The sequence below is a fragment of the Lissotriton vulgaris genome, chromosome 5, assembly GCF_964263255.1.
Source record: "Lissotriton vulgaris chromosome 5, aLisVul1.2, whole genome shotgun sequence".
Taxonomy (NCBI): domain Eukaryota; kingdom Metazoa; phylum Chordata; class Amphibia; order Caudata; family Salamandridae; genus Lissotriton; species Lissotriton vulgaris.
In genome coordinates this window covers 498,077,103-498,098,904 of record NC_141693.1, presented here as the reverse complement: position 1 = coordinate 498,098,904, position 21,802 = coordinate 498,077,103, and the positions used below count along the sequence as shown (strand labels likewise).

The 21,802-nt window shown below is 40.9% G+C and overlaps 1 protein-coding gene across 1 annotated transcript in view; it reads right to left on the bottom strand.

Moving 5' to 3' along the window:
* Positions 1-21,802, bottom strand: part of PCDH15 (protocadherin related 15) — a 2,701,201-nt gene that overhangs the window by 965,722 nt on the left and 1,713,677 nt on the right. Inside the window, exon 14 of the mRNA XM_086921939.1 lies at positions 16,492-16,685. Within this exon, the coding sequence (XP_086778065.1) occupies positions 16,492-16,685 (194 nt within the window). The remainder of the gene's footprint in view (positions 1-16,491; positions 16,686-21,802) is intronic.

Here is a 21,802-nt window from a genome sequence, read left to right as displayed (position 1 = left end):
TTTTCAAAGTTTCATGTTGCGCACACACATGCCCTAAGGGAATGTGTGTGCGCAACATATGTGCACACATCAATTTCAGGGGTGCAACAGGGTGTCCTTTGGACACCCATGCACCCTTGAAATCACAATCTCAATTTGCGAATTGCTAATTGCGATTAGCAAATTGAGATTGTCTTCCCATTCACTCCTATGGGCCTCTAGGCCCATAGGAATGAATTGGGAGATATTCCTTAATTGCGACTCGCAATTTGCGAGTCGCAATTAAGGAATGTTTAGAAATCTGTATTTTTGAAGTGATTTCTTGATGAATAGCATTTTGCTATTCCTTAATAGCGAATCGGTATTTTTCGCTAATAAGGAATAGCAAAATGTAATCTTGATGAATCTGGGGGTATGAGGCTCATTTATGAGAACCCTGCGAACGTTTTCACTATGTAAATTGGTACATATATGACGCAAGGCTCTCATAAAGATTAAATGAAGCCAAGAAAAGCCACTCTGTGTGGCTTTGAGTGGCCTTATAAATCGTGAGAAAGGTGGTACAGAGCAATTTGCTGCATTGCCTTACTCTTCGCCCAGGAGGCGGTCAATGGGTATTGCAGTGGGTTTTCCTACGCAACACCCATGGAATTTGATGCTGCCCCAGATTTACAATATGGTGTAACACTTGGGAAGCATCAAATCCATATGCCTCCTAAGGTGAGGAGTAACGAGGAGAAATGTGTTCTCCTCGTTTTTTCCAATTTCCATGTTATAGAAAGTTGAAAGCTTCTCATAGGATTGTTGGTGAGCATGAAGGTGCCCTTTCATGCACAACAACAATCCGGCATGCAACAGAGGCACCCTTGCTCCATGGTGCAAGAGTGCCTATATTGGTGCCAGGCTACCAAAACGGTGTCAGTACAGGCAGAAAAAACAGGAATTCACTGTATTGCTTAAATACAGTACCTACCTTTTCACTTTGGCATACACCAAAGTGCCATAAATGAGGCCCTGTGCCTCTAGGAACATGACTGCCTTCACTTTCGCTTTGCAACCATTTTTACTTCCACATTTGGAGTGGCCTGTAAGCATCAGGTGTAAAGACCACCAAGGCACATAATGTTTGCAAAAGGCATTGGGGAATAATGTGCAAAATTTTTTTTTTTTTAAGATGGCATTTTACTTCATCACTTCATCATACAGTTATACAGGAGTTCTGCAAAGTGTGTGCCATAATGAAAATCATTCCTGTTCCTATTGTATGTGCAAGGGTGCAAATTGATGGTGAATTCATGTGTTATATGCAGGATGTATGGAAACAGTAAGTGCTGTTGTGTTAGTCTGCTCTGACTGGAAGCACACCTCACTAGGGTGGACCACTTGTGACTATTGTGCATGAGCACACCAGCTCATATATCTATTATTGTGATGAGTATAAGTCTACCGTCATCATGCCTTCAGAGCATGCAAAGGGTACTTGGTGCGACACTAGAGTCCTCCCTAACATATAAGTAAATTATTCAATCTCGGTGACCAACATGATAATCAAATTGAACTCAGTAAACCATAAGTCTTTCAGCTTCTGATAAGGTTGAGGCATTTCTCTCAGGGAGCATCTGGTTCAACCAAGTCTTAACACTTCCTGTGGTGAGTTACATTAAGAAAGTGGGTCATTAGTTGCAAAGGTTGTGGGTCCGTCAGCCTACAGTTATCTCCTTACTGGTAATCAAGTACCCGATTGTATACTTGGCTCTTTCGAGGTAATGAAGCAGAGAATCAAGGGGCAGCTGGTCAAAAAAAGTGCCATTTATTGTTTCTTTAGATATGCTGGAAATGTAAGGCTTAAGTAGGGTGCTGGTTTTAGGTTCTTGTCATTTTTAATCATCATCCAGGCAAGTGATCTATGACAAAAAGGGATTTTGTCTAACAACGGGGGTAGAATATTGTGGCTTTATTTAGAATGGGTTTAAAAGTTGTAGAAGATAAGTTATTATTCCACAACGGTCTGAATATTTTTTTATTTTGTACCAACATTTTATTGAGGTGGTCATTTTCCCTACTGTTCCATTTATTAGCCTAATTTCCAGACGCATCTGCAGTGCTGGAGCATTATGGGATAGTCTAAATACCTGCTTATATATTGTGGCCTGTATCTTGTTCAGAAGAGTATTTTCTGTGAAGGACTGTGCTAGCATAGGATATCCTTGAGAGTATTTTTTCAGCTATTACAAATAACAGTGGTTTAAAAGAAAGACCCTAAATTGTTTTTCCCAATGAGCTGGAAGCTAATGCTAGTGTGTTGGCCCTTTTTGACATGTAGTTCTTCAGTTCTTAATGATTGAGTCAGCTGTCAATGTAAGCTCCCAAATACTTGCGGCTAGTTACTTCTTTCAGAAGCTTTCTGTCTAACAAGATTTTCTGTAAAGGGCTTAGGTGGTTACTAATTAGCATGTTTTTTGTTTTTGATAAGTTAATTTCCAATTTGTTAGCGGTGATGTACTTATGCATTTCAGCCAGTGACCTCCGGAGGCCAGCTTGAGTTAAACTCATTAGTACCAAGGAAGCTAGGGCGACTGAACCTTGAATCTGGGGATCACGGTTCGATTCCCTTGCACCGGTGGCAGATTAGCCCAGCACCATGTGACTCTGGGCAATAGCTTGCTTAATCTTCCTGAAAGCCCACAGCCCCTAGAGACCCTTGTGGGTGATTGTGCGCTTTACAAATGTGGATTTATTATTTATTTACCAAGTTGTCTTCATATGAAAGATTAAATAAAGTTTGTTTGCCCAAGCGAGGTGGATATCAGTTAGTCTGCTTGAGCCGGGGTGTTAGATGAGACATAGACAGGTTAAACAGGTGTGTGGCCAACACACCCTCCAGCCTTGTGCACCTGTTTGTCGTGAGTTTTCCTGAAATCCTAAGCCATCCCCAAACTTCACTCTTATCCAGGTGTGGGTATAAAACAGCATTATTCGTCCCAGTAGTCATTCAGGAATGTTCCAATCTTTTAGTTTCCTCCAGAGGATGTGATGATCTACACTATCAAGGCTGTAAGTCAATGAAGCAGAGGTGTGGTTTTTGCTTTTTTGCTTTCATTTGTCAGCTATTAGTGCACGTGGCAGAATATTTGCTATCATTCCGGTACCTTTTCTGAAGCCTGGCTAGAATCAGTTTGCACATGTCGGACCAGTCAATGAGATCTGCTAGGATCAAGGATGCGTAGTACTTTGCTTCGGTGCAGAGTAGTAATATCGACGTAGAAATATCATCTGACATTAATATCTTCGCAGAAATATCGAGTGGAACAAATATCGACAACAAAAATATAGTTTGACGAGAATATCGACTGACAGGTAAGTAATATCGATAACAATATTATAGTTGTAATAAATATCGTTTACAAAAATATAGTTTACAAAAATATCGATGTATTAATAATGTTATGTATTTTAGTGTTTTAAATGAGAATTGTTTGTTATTTTATTATATGTTTTGGAATTGTATTAGTTATTAATGCTTTTTATGTTTAATTTTGTGTTGTTACTTCCGTAGCGGGTTGTGGGTTTATAGGGGAATAGGGTGCGAAGTAATTTAATTATATAAAATTAATTGATTAATTAATGTGTTAATTCATTAATAATAGTGTAATAATAAGTTGGTAATTAATTTCAATTAGTCAATTAATAATTAATTATGTTAATTGTTTAATTAATTTTAGGTGTGTTTTGTGGAGTTCATACATGTAAATGGTGTAAAGGGTGGTAATTAATGAATTTAATATTGATTAATTAATAAATAATGTTTTAATTAATTAACTAGTAATTAATATTTGTAAATGTGTTATTAAATGTAGGTGTATGTTGTGGTGTTTTTAAGTGTATATTGCAGTGAAAGCTGGTAATTAATTAAATAATTATTTTTAAAAAAATAAATAAATTTTCATGAATTAATTAGTAAATATTAAATGTAATTGTGTAATTAATTTTAGGTGTGTGTGGTGGATGTTATAGTTTTAAATATCGTGTAAATAATTAATTTTTATTATCTTTGTTAATAATAATATATTCAAATGTATATATTAATTATGTTGATATTGGAAATGAAATTTAAAAAAAACACGTTGATAGTTAGTTTTTTTTATTGTTTTGTTTTCCAGCGCTTTCCTCACTATTGTACTCACTGGAGTGGAAATAGTCATTTTTACCCCTACGCTATCCAACGCTTTCCCTACTGGTGCACTCTCTGGAGTGGGAATAGTAATTTTCACCCCTATGCTATCCAACGCTTTCCCTACTGTTGCACTTTCTGGAGTGGGAATAGTAATTTTCACCCCTACGCTACCCAACGCTTTCCCTACTGTTGCACTCTCTGGAGTGGGAATAGTAATTTTTACCCCTACGCTATCCAACGCTTTCCCTACTGTTGCACTCTCTGGAGTGGGAATAGTAAATTTTACCCCTACGCTATCCAACGTTTTCCCTACTGTTGCACCCTCTGGAGTGGGAATAGAAATTTTTACCCATACGCTATCCAACGCTTTCCCTACTGTTGCACTCTCTGGAGTGGGAATAGTAATTTTTACCCCTACGTTATCCAACGTTTTCCCTACTGTTGCACTCTCTGGAGTGAGAATAGAAATTTTTACTCCTACGCTATCCAACGCTTTCCCTACTGGTGCACTCACTGGAGTGGGAATAGTAATTTTTACCCCTACGCTACCCAACGCTTTCTCTACTGTTGCACCCTTTGGAGTGGGAATAGTAATTTTTACCCCTACGCAATCCAACGCTTTACCTACTGTTGCACCCTTTGGCGTGGTAATAGTAATTTTTACCCCTACGCTATCCAGCGCTTTCCCTACTGTTGCACCCTCTGGAGTGGGAATAGTAATGTTTACCCCTACGCTATCCAACACTTTCCCTACTGTTGCACTCTTTGGAGTGGGAATAGTAATTTTTACCCCTTCGCTATCAAAAGTTTTCACTACTAATGTTTGTATTTTGTTATTAAATGTATTTTATTATTATTTTTTTATACTTTAATGTGTTATTTAAATATAGAATAATATTTTTTGTTCTAAATGTTTTATATATGTGTTTATATTATTTTTATATAAATATTAAAGTTTATAAATTAAATAAAGATAATAAGAAAATGTAATTAAGAAAATATATGTATATGTACATATTTATTGTGTTTACATTCATTAAATTAAGTTTATTTGTTATAATGTGTTAACATATAAATGTAATTTAATTTATTTTGTTAATAATATTAATATTATTTTATTATTTAATTTAAGTTATATTATTTTTTAAAGTCGATTGTTTTTTAAAGTCGATATTTTTTACATCTATATTTTTTACATCTATATTTATGAGTCGATATTGTTTAACTTACCTGTTTAAGTATAGGCATTCAATATTTTTGTAGTCGATATTTTTACATCTATATTTTTGTTAACTATATTGTTGTTATTATCGATATTTAAACATGGAACCCTTTGCTTCTACGTCCAGTAACACTATAAGTCTATAGTTTGCTATGTTTAATCTATCTCCACCTTTATAGAAAGGCTTGATAATTGACCCTTGCCAACCTGGCGGCATGCAACTTAATAGTTTCTACTTCTTTGAATAGGATGGATAAATACGTACTGCAAATAGCCGGATCACATTTGAAAACAGCCTGGAGGATTTCCCTTTGGTCCTGGTGCACTGCTCTTTCTGCCCTTGTGTATTATGCTGGTTACTTCTGCTACTGAGTAGGTAAACAAATGTGTCTCATGTTCAGGATAAGTGCTGTTTCTTTCATTGAATATGCTGGATTTAAGTATTAATAATACTATACATCCGTCAATATATCCTCTACATCCACTTTCGCATTTATCCCAAACCCCATACCACTACTATCAATATCTTTAATCTACATATACTTACCTCCTTTATGTATCTATATACTTTCAATATACTTATGGATCTATATATTTATTACTTTCTTCTAATTTAGCATGTTTAATGCACTACCCTATTTCTCAGCCTATACTTCACTTAATATATCTGCTAGCCAAACCTTCTGACTCATCTCAAACTTCTTTGTACTACTCTTTCCAATGCATTACCCTATCTCCCATCCTATACATCTATCAATATATCCTCTACATCCACTCTCTCTGTTATCCCAAACCCCATACCACTACTATGATTACCAAAATAACCCTTTCTAAACTCTCTCCTACTCTACTCCTCCTTGCATCATCTGACACCTCTTTTTACTATACCGATCCCCTAAAAAACCTTTCTAAACTCTTCCCTTGCCCCCCCCTCCAAAACTCCTTTTTACTTATCCAAAAGCCTCCTTCTACTGCTAAGATCCAAAACAAAAAAGAAATCCTTCACTCTTTTATCGCCCCACTATCCTTTTCAATCAAAATTAACAGACTAACATGTTCACTTCTCAAATTCCATATTCAACTATACTAATTCACCATTAATCCTTTATTGGGTTCCAGAGTAGCATGCTACTCACCAATAGTGTCTCAACTCCCCATCAGGGTTATAAGTGCTATAAAAAATGTAAACCTTTTTTCCTTTTCTACCCCTCCCCAACCCTTCTCAAACCAAAAAACTGACTAACATATCCACCACTAAAATTACTCTCATGTTTCACCTTACTAGTTCAACACTAATCCTGATGGGTTCCAGAGTAGCGTGCTACTTGCGCTTTAAAACCCCATCAGGGGTAGCAAGCACTATATAAATACAAACATCTTTCTCTCTTCTTTCCTGCCGCCTACCCTTCTCTACCCAAATAACTGAATAACATATCCACTACTCATATTTTACTATAATAATTTTAACACTAATCCTTTATGGGTTCCAGAGTGGCGTGCTACTCACCAGAAAAGCGCTTCAACACCCATCAGGGTTAACAAGTGCTAAATGAATGCAAATATTTCTTCCCATGTTATCCCTCTGCTATCCTTCTCACTCCAAATAACTGACTAATATCCACTAGTGAAATTACTTCATATTTCACCATATTAATTCACCACTAATCCTTTATGGGCTTCCTAAATATTGTGCGTCAACAAGCGCTATATAAATACAAACCTTTTTCCTCCTCTATCCTTCTGCTATCATTCCAAATACAAATAACTGACTAACCTATCCACCACTTAAAATGTACTTGCATGTTTCACTACACTCATTCAACACTAATCCTCTATGGGTCCCGGAGTGGGGTGCTACTCACCGAAAAAGCGTTTCGACGCCTCGTCAGGATCCCCTCTTTTCTCGTTCCTATTTGTTTCTCCTTCCCATTAAGTTTTTTTTTATTCCTTCCTCAGGCACCGTACATTTTCCCATGCGGTTTAAAGTTGTCAATTAATCTTAGTTTCCTGACTGCTTTTCCTAATTGTCTTTTCAGTCCTTGCAATTTACATGATGTTGTGTTGCAGGCCTTTCTTGGCACATGCCTACGGTCACCTGGCATTAATCATGTCAGATTTCTTGTGAATTCTGTTCAGGTGTCTATTAATTTGGTTTTCTCATTCCAACTGACCTTTGCTAGTTCCTTTACTGAGCTATGCAGGTCCTAAAGTGTATTGTTTGTTCACTTCAATCACTTTAAATTGATCAAATTTTTGCTCCTGGCCTTTGTTGGGTGATACTGTGCTTTTGACGGCTTAAGCTAAAATGTATATGTTGATGGGAGTGATCGCTCAGGGTGGTAAATTCAATGGAGAACTGTGCTAAGAATTTCAATAATGATATTGAGATGACTGTGAAGTCAGATGAGGATCATACTTTATCTCCATGATAGGTGAACTTTAGGTAAGTGTCTTCCATTATTCTGCCAATTATCACACTCATTTCCAGGTACTCTACAGCTGATACCAGCAACTGGCCAGTGTGGTTTTGGTGGGTTGTTGATAGTTCATACTGTGGTTGCACAATCCAGTGTATGTTGTCTATTAATAGGTTATCATCGATCAATCAATCAAGGAATTATAAGTGCGCTACTCACCCGTGAAGTTCTCAAGGCACTGAGGGGGGCGGGGTCCGCAGTTATGTTCAGCCGAGGAGCCCGGTCTTGAGGGTCTTCCTGAATGTTTTCAGAGAGGGGGCGCATCTGATGTCTGCCGGTAGCTCGTTCCAGGTCTTAGCCACAATGTAAGAGAAGGGTCTTCCGCCTGCTCTGGCTCTGTGGATGTGGGGGGCTTCGGCCAGTGCGAGGATGGAAGATCGGAGATTTCTTTTGGGAACGTGGAAGTTGATTCTGTCATTGTGGTATTTGGGTCCGGTGTTATGTAGACATTTATAGGCGTGGGTGAGGATCTTGAAGGTGATTATTTTCTCTACAGGGAGCCAGTGGAGACTTTGTAGGTGTTGGCTGATGTGTTCCTGCCGGGGGATGCCGAGGACGAGTCTGGTGGCGGTGTTCTGTACGGTCTGGAGTTTGCGGAGTAGGGACTTGCTTATGCTAGCGTAGAGTGCGTTTCCATAGTCCGGTCTGCTCGTGATGAGTGCATGGATGACTGTTTTTCTTGATTCAGGGGGGATCCATTTGAAGGTCTTCCGGAGGATATGGAGAAAGTTAAAACAGTTGGTGGTGATTGAATTGACCTTTTGGTTCAAGGTGAGGGATGAGTCGAGTACGATGCCGAGGTTTTTGGCATGGTCTGCTGGGTTTGGTGGTCTTCCGAGGGAGGTCGGTCACCAGGTGTTGTCCCATGCTGAAAGGGAGGTTCTGAGGATGAGTACTTCTGTTTTCTTGGGGTTGAGTATTAGGCAACTATTGGTCATCCAGACTGCGTAGTCATACATTCCCTTCTGGAAGTATAGTCTGGCGGTGGTGGGGTCTTTGGTGAGGGAGAGGATGAGCTGGGTGTTGTCAGCATAGGATATGATGTTAAGGCCGAGTTTTCTGACGATGTGGGACGATATGATCGGGGCAAGTCGTGACACAACCTCATCACCCATCCAGACAAATAGTCCTTTAAAAATGGGTCATGCCTACTAGTACAGACCCTGTCTCCCCACTCCCACTGTCAGCTTCACTTGAAATGTAAATGCTGTTTGTTAAGGCTTAAATCCATATTTTAGTACACATAGCTCACTGCTGAGCTGTGCTGTAGGTATGCCTTAAAGCACTATTCTTTGTGCTTAAAAGATTAGGAGATATGCTTTTGAGTTTTATTAAGTTACTCATGCACAAGTAGAACTTTAACCTCTCCCCGTCAGGAGGGATGGAAGCCTCAATTGAGGGAACCAAGCCAGTAACTGGCCTCCCTTCCACTTTGAATATATTTGCTTCACTATCAACAAATGATTCAAAAATGCTTCTTACATCAGTCAGACCAGGCTCTACCTGCCCAAACTCAGTGGTTAAATTAGCCCCGGAACCTATTGCCACATCACTTACCTCCCTGTCTAATGCTATGTTTGGATCAGGGCCCTTCCCCAAAACCTGGAAGCTAGCTTCAATACTTCCACTGCTGAAAAAACACAATTTATATCCCAGGGATCCCAATACTTTTCGGCCAATTTCTTGCCTTTCACTGCCGGCAAAATTGGTAGAGAAACCAGTGACCTCTCAGCCTATTGCCTTTCTTAATGAAAAGAAGACTTTAGATCCTACTCAATTTGGGTTCTGAGGAGGGCATAGCACAGAGCCAAGGTTTGAATCAGGAAAGAGTAAGAGGTTTCACAACTGTATGGAAGCAACTAAGATCTGGATGACACAGATTTGCCTGAAGCTTAACTGAGGCAAAACCGAGATCATTATGTTTGGAAATAATGCCAACTTCCGGACCCCGACTAGTGACCCCGAAGAAATGGACACTCTCCCCAAACTCACTAGGAAAGCTAAAAACCTAGGAGTCATAGTGTATGACAAACTAAACTTTGGTGATAAAAAAAGTGCCTTTGTCTCGGCCACTTTTCATTCTCGTAGAATGATTAAAAATATAAAGCTGTTACTGCCAGAAGACAGTCTACGTACTGTCATCACATCTCTTGTCTTATCAAGGTTGGATTATTGTAACAGCCTCTACTTCAATATTCAAGAACGATATTTAAACAAACTACAAATTCTGCAAAACGCGGCAGCAAATTCTTAAGAGCACACCAAAATTTGTCTTAGTCTCTAAGGAAATCAAAAGACTTCATTGGCTACTAGTCAGAAAACAGGTGCACTTCAAATCACTATGCACCGTTTTCAAGGCCCTACAAGGACTAGGACCAGAATACCTGAAATGGCAGTTTCAATGGTATAACCTTAAAAGAACCCTGCGCTCACTAGGGGCTAAGCTGGTGACAGTAACCCCCATTAAAAAAGCTAAGTGGGGAGGGAGAAGCTTCATCACTTGTGCAGCAAAAGCCCGGAATGACCTTCCCTGCCATCTTAGGAATGTCATTGACCTTTTGGCGTTCAGAAAATAACAGGCTTTTTAACACAGCATCTCCATAATAACCTGCGCTCAGAGGGTAGTAGTAGTAGTAAATTTAGATCAATGCAAAATAAGAAAGTATCCTAAATTACAGGGACAGTCACTAGCATGTATATCAAAGATAGTGTACAGAAGCACCTTGCTTCACTCTAGAAGGTTAACTGTACACCACAATGAAATGTAAAAATGAGTTAGGAGGCTTTACTATCTCAAAATTCCTGCCCTATGTTTAGGATACATGAATAGAGCTCTTGTGCATGGTACAGTATCAGAGGTAGAAAACGTGGGTGATGTTTTGTTTCTTTGTTCCTGAAGAGGAGTGTACGGAAAATGTATCTGCAAGTGTGGCGGAACAGGACACATTTATTACTGTTGATAACTTTCAAGAAGAGATTAAAAGTGTAACACAATCTGTTCAGACAACCTAAACTATGTTTGTATATGATGTTGACATACTCACTAAAAAAGTCAAACTCGTTATGCTATTGCGTCATCGAAAACTGTAGAGAACAACAGAGATAAGTGGCAAGAATTTGCAGCTTATTTATTAGTAGAGGAATGGTTTGATTGTTCCACATGACAAATTATATGTAAATACTGTTATAATAAGTAGAGGATAATAAATTGCCAACTAGAGCAGTGCATAACAAGTTAGAACTAGTTTGTGTTCCACAGGAACTTCATGATTTAATTGTGTATGAATCAATTCTTATACAATGTATACATCCATTCCAAGGTATAGTCCATATGGAGCCAGGGAAGTTACTTCTAACTAAGCTCCCTACCAAGAGCTAAGAAATATGGCATAAGTTGGTGGATGTTAGTAAATTTCAAAAAGCAACATTATATCTGATACAAAATAATATTTATCATAAAAATATAGAACTTTTTCAAGATAACACATGTGGAGGATGATACATCATCTTCAAGAGGTCAGATTGAAAAGGCGGATTGATACAGATCAGAAGAAGTTCATGAACCCTACAGTATTCGTCCTCTGCATTCTAAAGAGATTATAGTTGATGCTATTGATCTTTCTCAAATGAAAGAAATGAAAGGAGGGATGTGGGAGAAAAGTTTAGAAGCTCGCTGTTTTACGCATTTGCTTCCTACTGGAGTAGGTGGTAGATATAATGACCGGTTTGTACAAATACCAGCAGCCGAGTACAGATCGACTAGTCTATATTCAGAAGATCACAGATTTCACCAGTGTAGTCTCAATATATTTCTTCTACTATTTGAGAGTGACTTTTCAAGGGCTCTCTCCTGCTGTAAGTCACATTCTCAAAACAGGAATGAATCTGCAAAATCTCACAGCAAGAGAATTTGTTAACAAAATGAGAGGAAAAGATAAAAACCTGGATACAACTTGATTAATTTGATGACCTGCCAACGTGGCACCAACAAATATTGCCATAATCAGCACGGTGAACTGAAACACATGTTGAGAAATCTTGGAGCAGCAACTTGTTGTTTAACACCCAGTTGTGCTGAATATACATGGGATGACCTGCTTAAATTCTTGTGAGTAGCAAACTCAAACATAATTTATTTATTTATTAATTTATAAAGTGCAATATTCATCTGTATGGATATCACGGAGCTAACGGATGTCCCTTTACAACTGAAAAATACAGTAGTGAGGGAGATTCTATAACATATCAGGTTTTGGGAAATAGGTGTGTTTTCAGCTTTTTCCTGAATAGTGGGTGGCAATTGATAAGTCGAAGTTCAACTGGAAGTTCGTTCCAAGATTTTGCCGCCAAATAAGAAATGGAGCAGCCCCCTAATCTAAACTTTTTAATTTGCTTAGTGTTTGCCTTGGCCAGATGGCATGTTCGCAAATTCCGATTGGGAAGATAGAACTTTACTCTGCCTTGGAGAATTTTCGGTCCGGCCTGATGCAGGGCCTTGTGTGCATGACACAATAATTTAAACATGGCCCTCTGTCTCATGGGGGGGCAGTGTATGGTATTCATGCATTCTGAGGCTGAGTTATACTTCTTCATATTACATACTGCTTTAGCCGCCGCATTCTGAACCAGCTGGAGTCGGGAAAACACGTAGTCCGCCATACCGACAAAAAAGCATTCCCGTAATCCAGCCTACTAATAAGCAATGCTTGAACCAGGGTTTTTCTACACTCCAGCGGGATCCACTGGAACGTTCTCTTTAGCATTTTTGGGATAGCAAAACTTTTCCCACAGGGTGCATGTACATGATTCTGCATGGTGAGTGTGTTATCCACGAGAATTTCCAGATTTGTTGCCACCTGTTTGGGAGCAGCAGGGTTACCCAAGGTATAAGGCCACCAAGTTGTGTTCCAAACTTGATGAGCACCCCCAAACAATAAAATGTCTGACTTGTCTGCATTTAATTTCAGACAACGGTCCGACATCCATGCTGCCATTTCTTCAAGGAAGCTGATAAGTCTGGTCCTAGTGTCAACTTGTCTATCTAAAGCAGCCATCAGCTGGGTATCATCCGCATAGGAACATATACTGATGCCCCATTTTCCACATACCTCTGCCAAAGAGGACACATAAACATTAAAAAGAGTGGGGCTCAGCGATGCACCATGTTGTACACCATATTTAATGGAAGATGGAGTGGAAGAGAAAGTACCCAGCGGTATGGTTTGCGTTCGGTTGGTCAGAAATGAGTGCAGCCATTGTAGATATTTAAAGTGTATGCCCCTGGTGAATAGTGTTTTTAACAAGAGATTGTGTGAAACAGTATCGATCGCTGCGGGCAGGTCCAATAATATCAATGCTTTTACCTGATCTGCCACACATCTGATGTTCTCCAATACTGCTAAGAGTGTCATCTCAGTACTATTGTTAGTTCTGAAGTTTGTCTGGGAGATATCCAGAAGTTCATTGGCTTCCAGATACTGTGTTAAATCTCTGTTCCCTAGTTTCTCCATTACTTTAGACAGAAAGGGCAGTTACAATATAGGACGATAGTTCCCTGGATTATGGATGTCAGTACCTGCCTTTTTTAACAAAGGAGTTACCTTAGTGACCTTCCAGATCTCTGGAGATACAGTTGTGCACAATGATTGGTTGACGACTTGATTAGCAAAAGTGCAAATAACTGGGGCAATCCTCGAAAAAATATAATGCGGGCAGGAGTCTAGTGGGGATCCTGATTTAACTTCCATCATGGTTTTTTTCCACCTCTTGCTCGGTAAATGGACCGAGGCTATCAAGGTGGACCGGCGTGTTTGGTTTGGAATTAAAAACTCCAGTTTTAACTCACCAAGTGGATGCTTATCATGGAAGGAGGTATAAATCCCCTCAATCTTGTCCATGAAAACCCTACTAATCACCTTGCAGCCTTTATCCGACGGAGTCAGGGTTTGCGACATACTGGCTGGATTGCAAAGCTCTTTCACAATTTTGAATGATTCTTTGGACGAGCGGCTATTCATAGACAGGCAATTAGAGAAGCGGGTCTTATTAACATTCTTTATTGCATTGTTGTAACTTTTAATTTCCCCCTTATATGACTGTCTGTCTATGTCAGTTTTGGACATCCTCCATTTATGCTCAAGAATTTTGCATTTTGTTTTCAGTATCTTGAGATCCACGGAGTACCAGTTTTCTGATTTAGTTCTAGCCTGATGCCTATTCCTTAAATGCACATCAAAGTGACAACAGCTGGAGAACTTTGCTCATTGGATCCTGCTAATGTTTGCAGATATTTCAACCATAGGCTTCACACCATGATGTCTTTATCTGCAACAAAGGTAATCCCACCCTCGGGGAAGTAACTGGTTTATTTTGGCATAAAGAGTACCAAGCTTGTGGTGCTGCACATATTCAAATGTTGGTATGGGTAAAAGATGCCCCAAAATGTGGAACACTGATGAGTCTGTTGTGTCTTTCATATAACAGTATGTGACATGCACCATCCCAAAAGACAGTGCTAACAAGGGCTTGAGACAACAAGTTCTATGGTTTCAAACTCTTAGAAGTGGGAAGTAGTGTCAGCAAAAATACAGATGCAAAGAAACTTTTTAAACAAGATGTCATTTCGGATTACTACAACCTTTCATCTCAGAAGGAAGAGTCACCAGCTTTTTGTCTGCAGTCAGACATACTCCAAAACGAAAATCACCCAAAAACACATACAACCTCAGAAGAACAGAGTCATTGTTTGCCTGTTCTGACCCTGACTTTCTTTCTATGCTGCCCTGTGTGATATAATGCAGGGATCAAACTGTAGGAGCAAGAATGATTTTGAAGTGGACTCTAGTTAACTGGATGGGGGAGATTGGCATTGAAGAGTCAGATTTGCCATGCACAATGATGTGAGTAGAGGGTTTAATTTCAAAATCTTTCAGAGCAGAGAACACATTATAATGTAGTGAAATGGGAATTCTGTGGGACTTTGTATTGATCATATTATGAATCCTAACTGGAAAATTATTCATTGCCCTAACAAATACATGCTTAGTGAACTAGAACTTCAGAACAGGAGTGGTTTGTCTGTCTCTGGTGCTACGATGAGCCCCAGAAGACTGTCTTAGGTCTATTTTAAAGTTGTTTCTCCCATTTAACTACAAATTATCCACTTAATGTATTAGGTAAGTGCAACTCATCACATACATTGGTGCACTTCAGCCTCACTTTGCTTTTTTTCGAACTTGCTTATGGGAGTCATCATGCTTAGGATCTGAGAAATGTGTGGAACCAGAGGGAACTCTTAACTAGAGGGAAACCTCTTTGATGCAATTGGATTCCTTGGAACGTGCCAAGAAGCTATGAATGCCAATGCTTTTTTTTATAGGAACTGCCTTTTGTCTAATAAAGTATTAGCTTGCCACATCTTCTGCATAGAAACGGAGGACAATTTAAATTGCTAATGGTGAAAACAACTTCAAGTTGAGGCCTCAATAAGTGACACTGTCTGGTCAAAGCTTTATGCAAGTGCCACACCTACAAATGGAACCTGGTGCATTTTTGGATCAACGCCACCACAACAGACGTAAGATTGGAGATTGGCTCAAAGGACATAGCGATACTAAAGAAGCTTTAAGTAAGAGGAACTGACTAAGCAGAGTCTTTCATACATCTGAGGACATTACATGAAACGTTGACTTCAACAGGTACCCTGTCCCAGGGTGCTCCTAGATGCACCTGGTTTCCAGAGGATGAATAAGCCACATCAATATTAATTGTTGGCTGCACAGACCCCTGCTGCCTGCCCAACTGAATTGCAATTGGATTGAACTTAAATTTCCCCCAATTACCTGCATCTATCATCTATGCTCACACAGTTCAACATAGAGTCCCTTGCCAAGTGAACAATTCTGCATTAGGCCTTTCCAGCATTTGATTATTTCCTAAAGTTAGGTAATTAGGCAGGGCCTTCTGGCTTAACCCACTAATGGAAGAAAATCCTACAGCCCAAGTACTCAAGCCAAATAACCTGATACCTTTCACCATTCAGACTTACAGGGGGCATTACCCATACAATGTCAGTTTTGGATATTTTCAGGCTACCCCATTGATTCACTGGACCCTTTTCACCACAATACCACCTTTGTATGGTATTATTTTACCTGCAGAACGTTTAAAATAGTTGTAAACTGTTCTAATACTCCCCTGCATCTTACTTATTATATGAATTACATTTAACTTTTAATTTGTCTAATTGTGCAAGCTTCTTATGACTTCAAGTGTATTCCTGCTTTGTTGGTTTGTTACTCATAGCGTTTCATGTCACACAGGTCAGGAGAAGCTACCATGGGTGAGTCAAGGTTAGCATTATTGAAAAATGTTGGCCCCTTTGTCATATTTTACTCTGCAAAGCTTGCTAGTTAAATTTCCTAAAATGATTTCACAACAGTATGTAGAACACAAGTTCACAGGTTAAATTTACACTTATAAATGTTTCTTCAGTCACAGCAATAAACATGGATGCCAGGTTCCTTTAAATGTCGGGCACACGTCAAGTCATGGACAAATGATGTATCCGGTGTCTTTTTCATGTAACCAATATAATAACCCAAGGTTAAAAATCATGTGTTCGTTATGACATAAATTACCTTCTTTGTGTCAGAGGAGCATTGTCAGATGCTCTGACAGTGAGCGCATATGACTGCCCAACTGACAGCGTGATTCCTGGAGCGATGGTGATAAGGCCGGTTTTGTTATTGATGATAAAGTCTCCCTGAGCTCCAGCCAGAATTTCATATGTGATCAGCCCATTCAGCCCTTCATCTGCATCCAGAGCCGTGAGCTAAATTTGGAGAAGAAAACAAAAATGTACTTGAGACACAATTTTTCATAAGTGTGTGTATTTTTAACACTAAATACTAACAGCCTGATTCATCATGCAGAATAGCACTCGCAAAGGGCCAGATTCTCAGAATCTGGCCCTTTGCGAGTGCGATTTTTGCATTTGGGATTCATCATCCCAAATGCAAAAATCGGTAATAACGATTTCGCTATTTTGCGGTGAATGACATTTAAGGAATCTCTATTTGAGATTCCTTAAATGCAATTCATCATCCATTTTAAAATTGCGAATTCGCAATTTCGGCCCGCTATTTACCGCGAGGTGAAACCTCGTGGTAAATAGCGAAAACTTAGAAAAATGCTTTTAAAAGCATTTTTCTAAGTTGCATGTTGCACACACACATGTCCTTTGGACATGTGTGTGCGCAACACCTGTTTCAATTTGCATTTAAGGGGTGCTACAGTGTGTCCTTTGGACACCCCTGGCACCCTTTAAATCGCTATCTTATTTGCGATTAGCTAATTGCTGCCTGCAAGACCCCGTGTTGGTAAATCTAGCACTCTGTCGCTGCAGCCTGCTATCCTGTGGTGGTGAAGCTGCTGATACCATTATCGCCGCTACAGCGCGAACTATGGTGCAGTACGCTTAAGGAGCTGAACAGCCGTCCCTCTGCGAAGACATCCAGCAGATTCCAGCTGCCCGCGGACGCTGTCCCCCCTCCTTCCTCGACGCGCTGAAGAGAAGCCGCTGCCTTTCTCGTGCAGAGAAATCCAGTCCCGGCGCTTCCGGTTTACCCTCGCGGGTGACTGGGATATCGAGAGAGACCCCTGAAGGAGATACCAATCCTCCATCATTCTATTCAGAGGTATGGTGTTGACTAAACCCTTAGACGAGAATTCTTGAAACAAACCTTGGCAAAACCAACTTAACTTAAGCTACTTACTTACTCCCCTTTTCACGTGTTAGGCTTAGGTCAGGCACACTGGGGTAGGCTTAGTTAGAAGCACCAGTTGAGTATGTTAGCCTAATGTATATATGACTGTATATATGTTTTATTACTTTCAAACCATTGTATGGCTAAGAAACCATATCAATGCTTTTACAGTTCTATTTCGCAATACTTATCTTACTGTACGTACTTTTTATAATAACAATCATTGCAATTGTGGCAATTTGATTTGAAAAAAATTTGTAAAGCGCGGCTAACACCATTAGGTTTCTTGGCGCTGTGCTGGGGCGTGCTGAAAAGAAAAAGATGTGAGACAGGATCTAAAGGTATGAGATAGTGAAAAGGTAGGTTTTAAGAAGTGATCTGAAACCAGAGTATGAAGGTGCAAGTCTAAGGGAGAGTGGGAGGGAGTTCCAGAGGGATGGAGCCAGAAGAGAAAACCTCAGGCCCCCGTGTTTTTTCCTCTTGAACCTGGGGACGGATAGCAGGGCCATTTGGGATGAACGTAAGTTGCGGGACGGGGTATAAGAATGGAGAAGGGAGGAAATAAAAGAGGGACCTAAACCAGAGAGAGACTTGAAGATAGTGCAGCCCAACTTAAATTTGCAGCGGGCGGATATCGGCAGCCAGTGAAGACTCTTTAAAAGTGGGCGGACATGCTGATCTTTTGGCTGGTGGAAAATCAGGCGGGCAGCCTGATTTTGTATCAGCTGGAGTCTTCTCTGTTGATACTCAGGGATGCCGACGTACAACGCGTTAGCATAGTCGAGTCGACTGATCACTAACGCCAGGAGTGCTAACGTGAGCGCTTCGGTAGTAAGTAGGCGAGATATTTTCCGGAGTTTCCTGAGTTGGAAGTGGCTGGCGGACACCACTGCACTAATCTGGGGAGTCATAGAGAGGTCATTACTAATAATGACACCTAGACTTTTGGCAGAGTTGACTGGAGAGGGAGGGTTTCCAAGGCTGGCAGGCCAGATGGAAGGTTGCCAGGGGTTGGAGGCTCCCCCGACAAGAATCAGTTCAGTCTTGTCGGGGTTAAGCTTCAGATGGTTTAGGCTCATCCAGTCACTGATAAAGCAGAGTGTGTTTTGGAAAGTAGAGATGGAATCCTCGGAAGAGTCAATATTGAAAATCAATTGAATATCGTCCGCGTAGTTGAACGCAGTAACGCTCAACCCGCGGAGAGCACGGAGTAACGGAGCTAAATACAAATTAAAAAGGAGAGGGGATAGTGAAGAGCCCTGGGGGACACCACAGGACAACTCAACCTGAGTGGCGGAGAACTGAGACAGCCTGACAGCTTGTTGTCGTTCCGTCAGGAAGGACTGAACCCAGTCAAGAGCAGTCCCTCGGATGCCGGCCTCTCCGACACGGTCGACCAGGATCCCATGGTCGACCGTGTCGAAGGCGGCCGATAGGTCCAGAAGGACAAGGGCTTGTCGGGTGTTAACATCAGCCCCTCTGCGCAGTTCGTCCAGCACGGAGAGAATGACAGCCTCCGTGGAATGCGCAGGTCTAAACCCTGCCTGTTTAGAATCTAAAACACACGAGTCCTCGATGAAGGAACTGAGTGTGTGGGTAACGTGCGATTCCAAGACTTTGCTGAGGAAGGGAAGAAGGGATATAGGGCAGTAATTGCTCAGAATGGAGGGATCTGCCGAAGGTTTTTTTAAAATGGCAACCACCTCGGCCTGTTTAAAGGAACACAGAACTACCCCGGTGGCCAAAGAGTTGTTAATGAGGGCCAGGGGGGGCTCGGGGCAGGAGATGAAGGCAGCTCGAAGGACCGAGGGAGGGCAGCAATCACGAGGAGAACCAGAGGAAATTTTGTGCAGAAGCGAGGAGAAAATGACTGTCGAGATAGGAGGAATAGCAGTGAGAGTGTGAGAATTGGAGTATTTAGGGGGCTCAGTAGTTAGGGGGTGAACAGGCGAAGTGTGGGCAGCAATACTGGATTGAATTTTTGCTATTTTTTCGATAAAAAATTCGTTCAGGGAATCGCACAGGGCTTGGGAGGGGAGTGGCCCTGGTGTAAGTCTGGCTGGGTTGGATAGTTCTTCTACAATAGCAAATATGTCCTTTGACTTTTTTGTGGAGTCCATAATTTTATTTGAAAAATAAGTAGATTTGGCCAGGGCTATAGCGGTTTTATAGTTTTTGAGTAAAGAGGAAAATACCTCCTTATTCTCAAGGGAGTACCCTCGGCGCCATCGTCGTTCTGCTTGGCGGAGGCCTAATTTAAGAGCTCTTAGGTCCTCGGTGAACCACCTTTGAGCGTCATGGCAGCGTCTGGCTCTGACTAGTTTTAAGGGAGCTACTACATCAGCAGCAGAAGTGAGCCAACGGGTAAGGTTTAATGACTGAGTGTCAATAGAGCCAGGTAGATCAGAGGTAGAGGGGACTGAGGAGCTAAGAATAGAATGAAAAGTGTTTAAGTCTGACCTATTCCAGTTGCGGGCCAGGAAGTTCGTCTCTCGAGGCTTGATGGTAAGCCTGGGTATCCCTAATGTAAATGTGATTAAAAAATGGTCTGACCATAAACATGGCAGGACGCGAATGGCGGATATGTCCAAACCGGATGTCCACACCTGATCTAGGATGTGCCCTTTTATATGCGTGGGCGAATGAATATGCTGAATGCAATTCAGGCCTGACATGAGGTCTGAGAAGGCTAGTGAGCTGCAATACATTTGTCTTGTACGAGAAGAAAGACTGTGCAATAAATGTTAACCCTTTATTGACAAACGCCCGTCTCTCTATTCTCTACATCTCGTGAAAGTAAACTGCACTAGACTGACTGAGTGAAATACATGTCTATTGTTTCACACGACCCTAGAGATTGACTCTTGATCTGAGGAGCAAAGTTGTCATGTTGCACGGTTGTTGGAAAGCTGAATCCCTTCTTGTCTGTGCCAAGGAAGCTGATCACTTCCTATGCAGAGAAGAAAGTTTCCAGTGACCTCTGAGTTAGTTGGTAACACAACCCAATTAAGTTTAGCATAGTCAGTGGAGGCCTGGAATATCCGCAGTTCCACGTCGATACTACTGTTTATGTTATTCCAATGCGCAGGGCCTAGTGGGAAACTAGGAACTACACTACATGGCGCCCAAACGTTTGGTAAGGCGATAAACTAACGCAAGACAGTAGAGTAACTCAGTCGTGCATATTTCACACAGACCCCTTTCTCCCGTAAATACTCCAATAGACGTCTGGAGTGGGTGAAAGGTTAAAAATCCGCCCGACCTTAGTAGGAAGAGATTCCTATGTAAAGCTCTGGTTTATTCAACGTTGAAGCATACAGTGTTCCAAAATATTGTGCACCTAATCTTTGTCTCCTTGGAGACCTACTCTGCAAACCTTGCATTTTTACAATGCCAGAAAATAACGGAACCTCTGGGGCCGCAGTAGATGCGACTCAGCAAGGTCCCGAACACACAGACCCGGATGCAATAATCATCCCGGTCAAATTAAGAAGATCTATAACGTTAAAACTTATAGAAAACGGACTGACACCTCAAGGTGGTACAGTAATTTTCGTGATAGAGGCTCACGAGTATCGGCAGACAGAGGTATTCTATTCATGGATAAACTTTCCAGCGGCAAACCCTACAACACAAGAGTTTCACTATTACAAAATAGAGAAACCTCCGGAAGAGTACGCTCCTTTCGAGGAGATTGAAATTCCACTTAAATTTCAAGAGCACCTGCTCTGGTTTAATGGTGCCCTAAAACACAATGATCACATAACTAGGCTCGGTCCTCTAGGTAGACCAGGAGCCACGTAGCCGGTTCTAGCCAGCTACACACCACATCCTGACATTGTAAGAATGTCAAGAGAAGAGCTGTTAGTACAGCTAAACACATTAATAAAAATACATAGGCAATTAGTCCAATATGTAATGCGGACTGCAACAGTCCAGCCAGCTGTTAATTCACACCAGCTGACCCCTCACCAGGGGAACACAAATAAAATTACACCACAGAACATACAGTCATGTCTTGGTAAAACACCCGTAAAACGGGAACAAATTCCTTTCTGGTTAGCACAGAAAATCACTCAAATAGAGGCAGTATTTCCTGATACTACCCCTATTGAGAAACACAGAATCTTGACCATCTGCCTTCCTATGGGAATCGCACCACACGTGGAGGACTGTGACACTT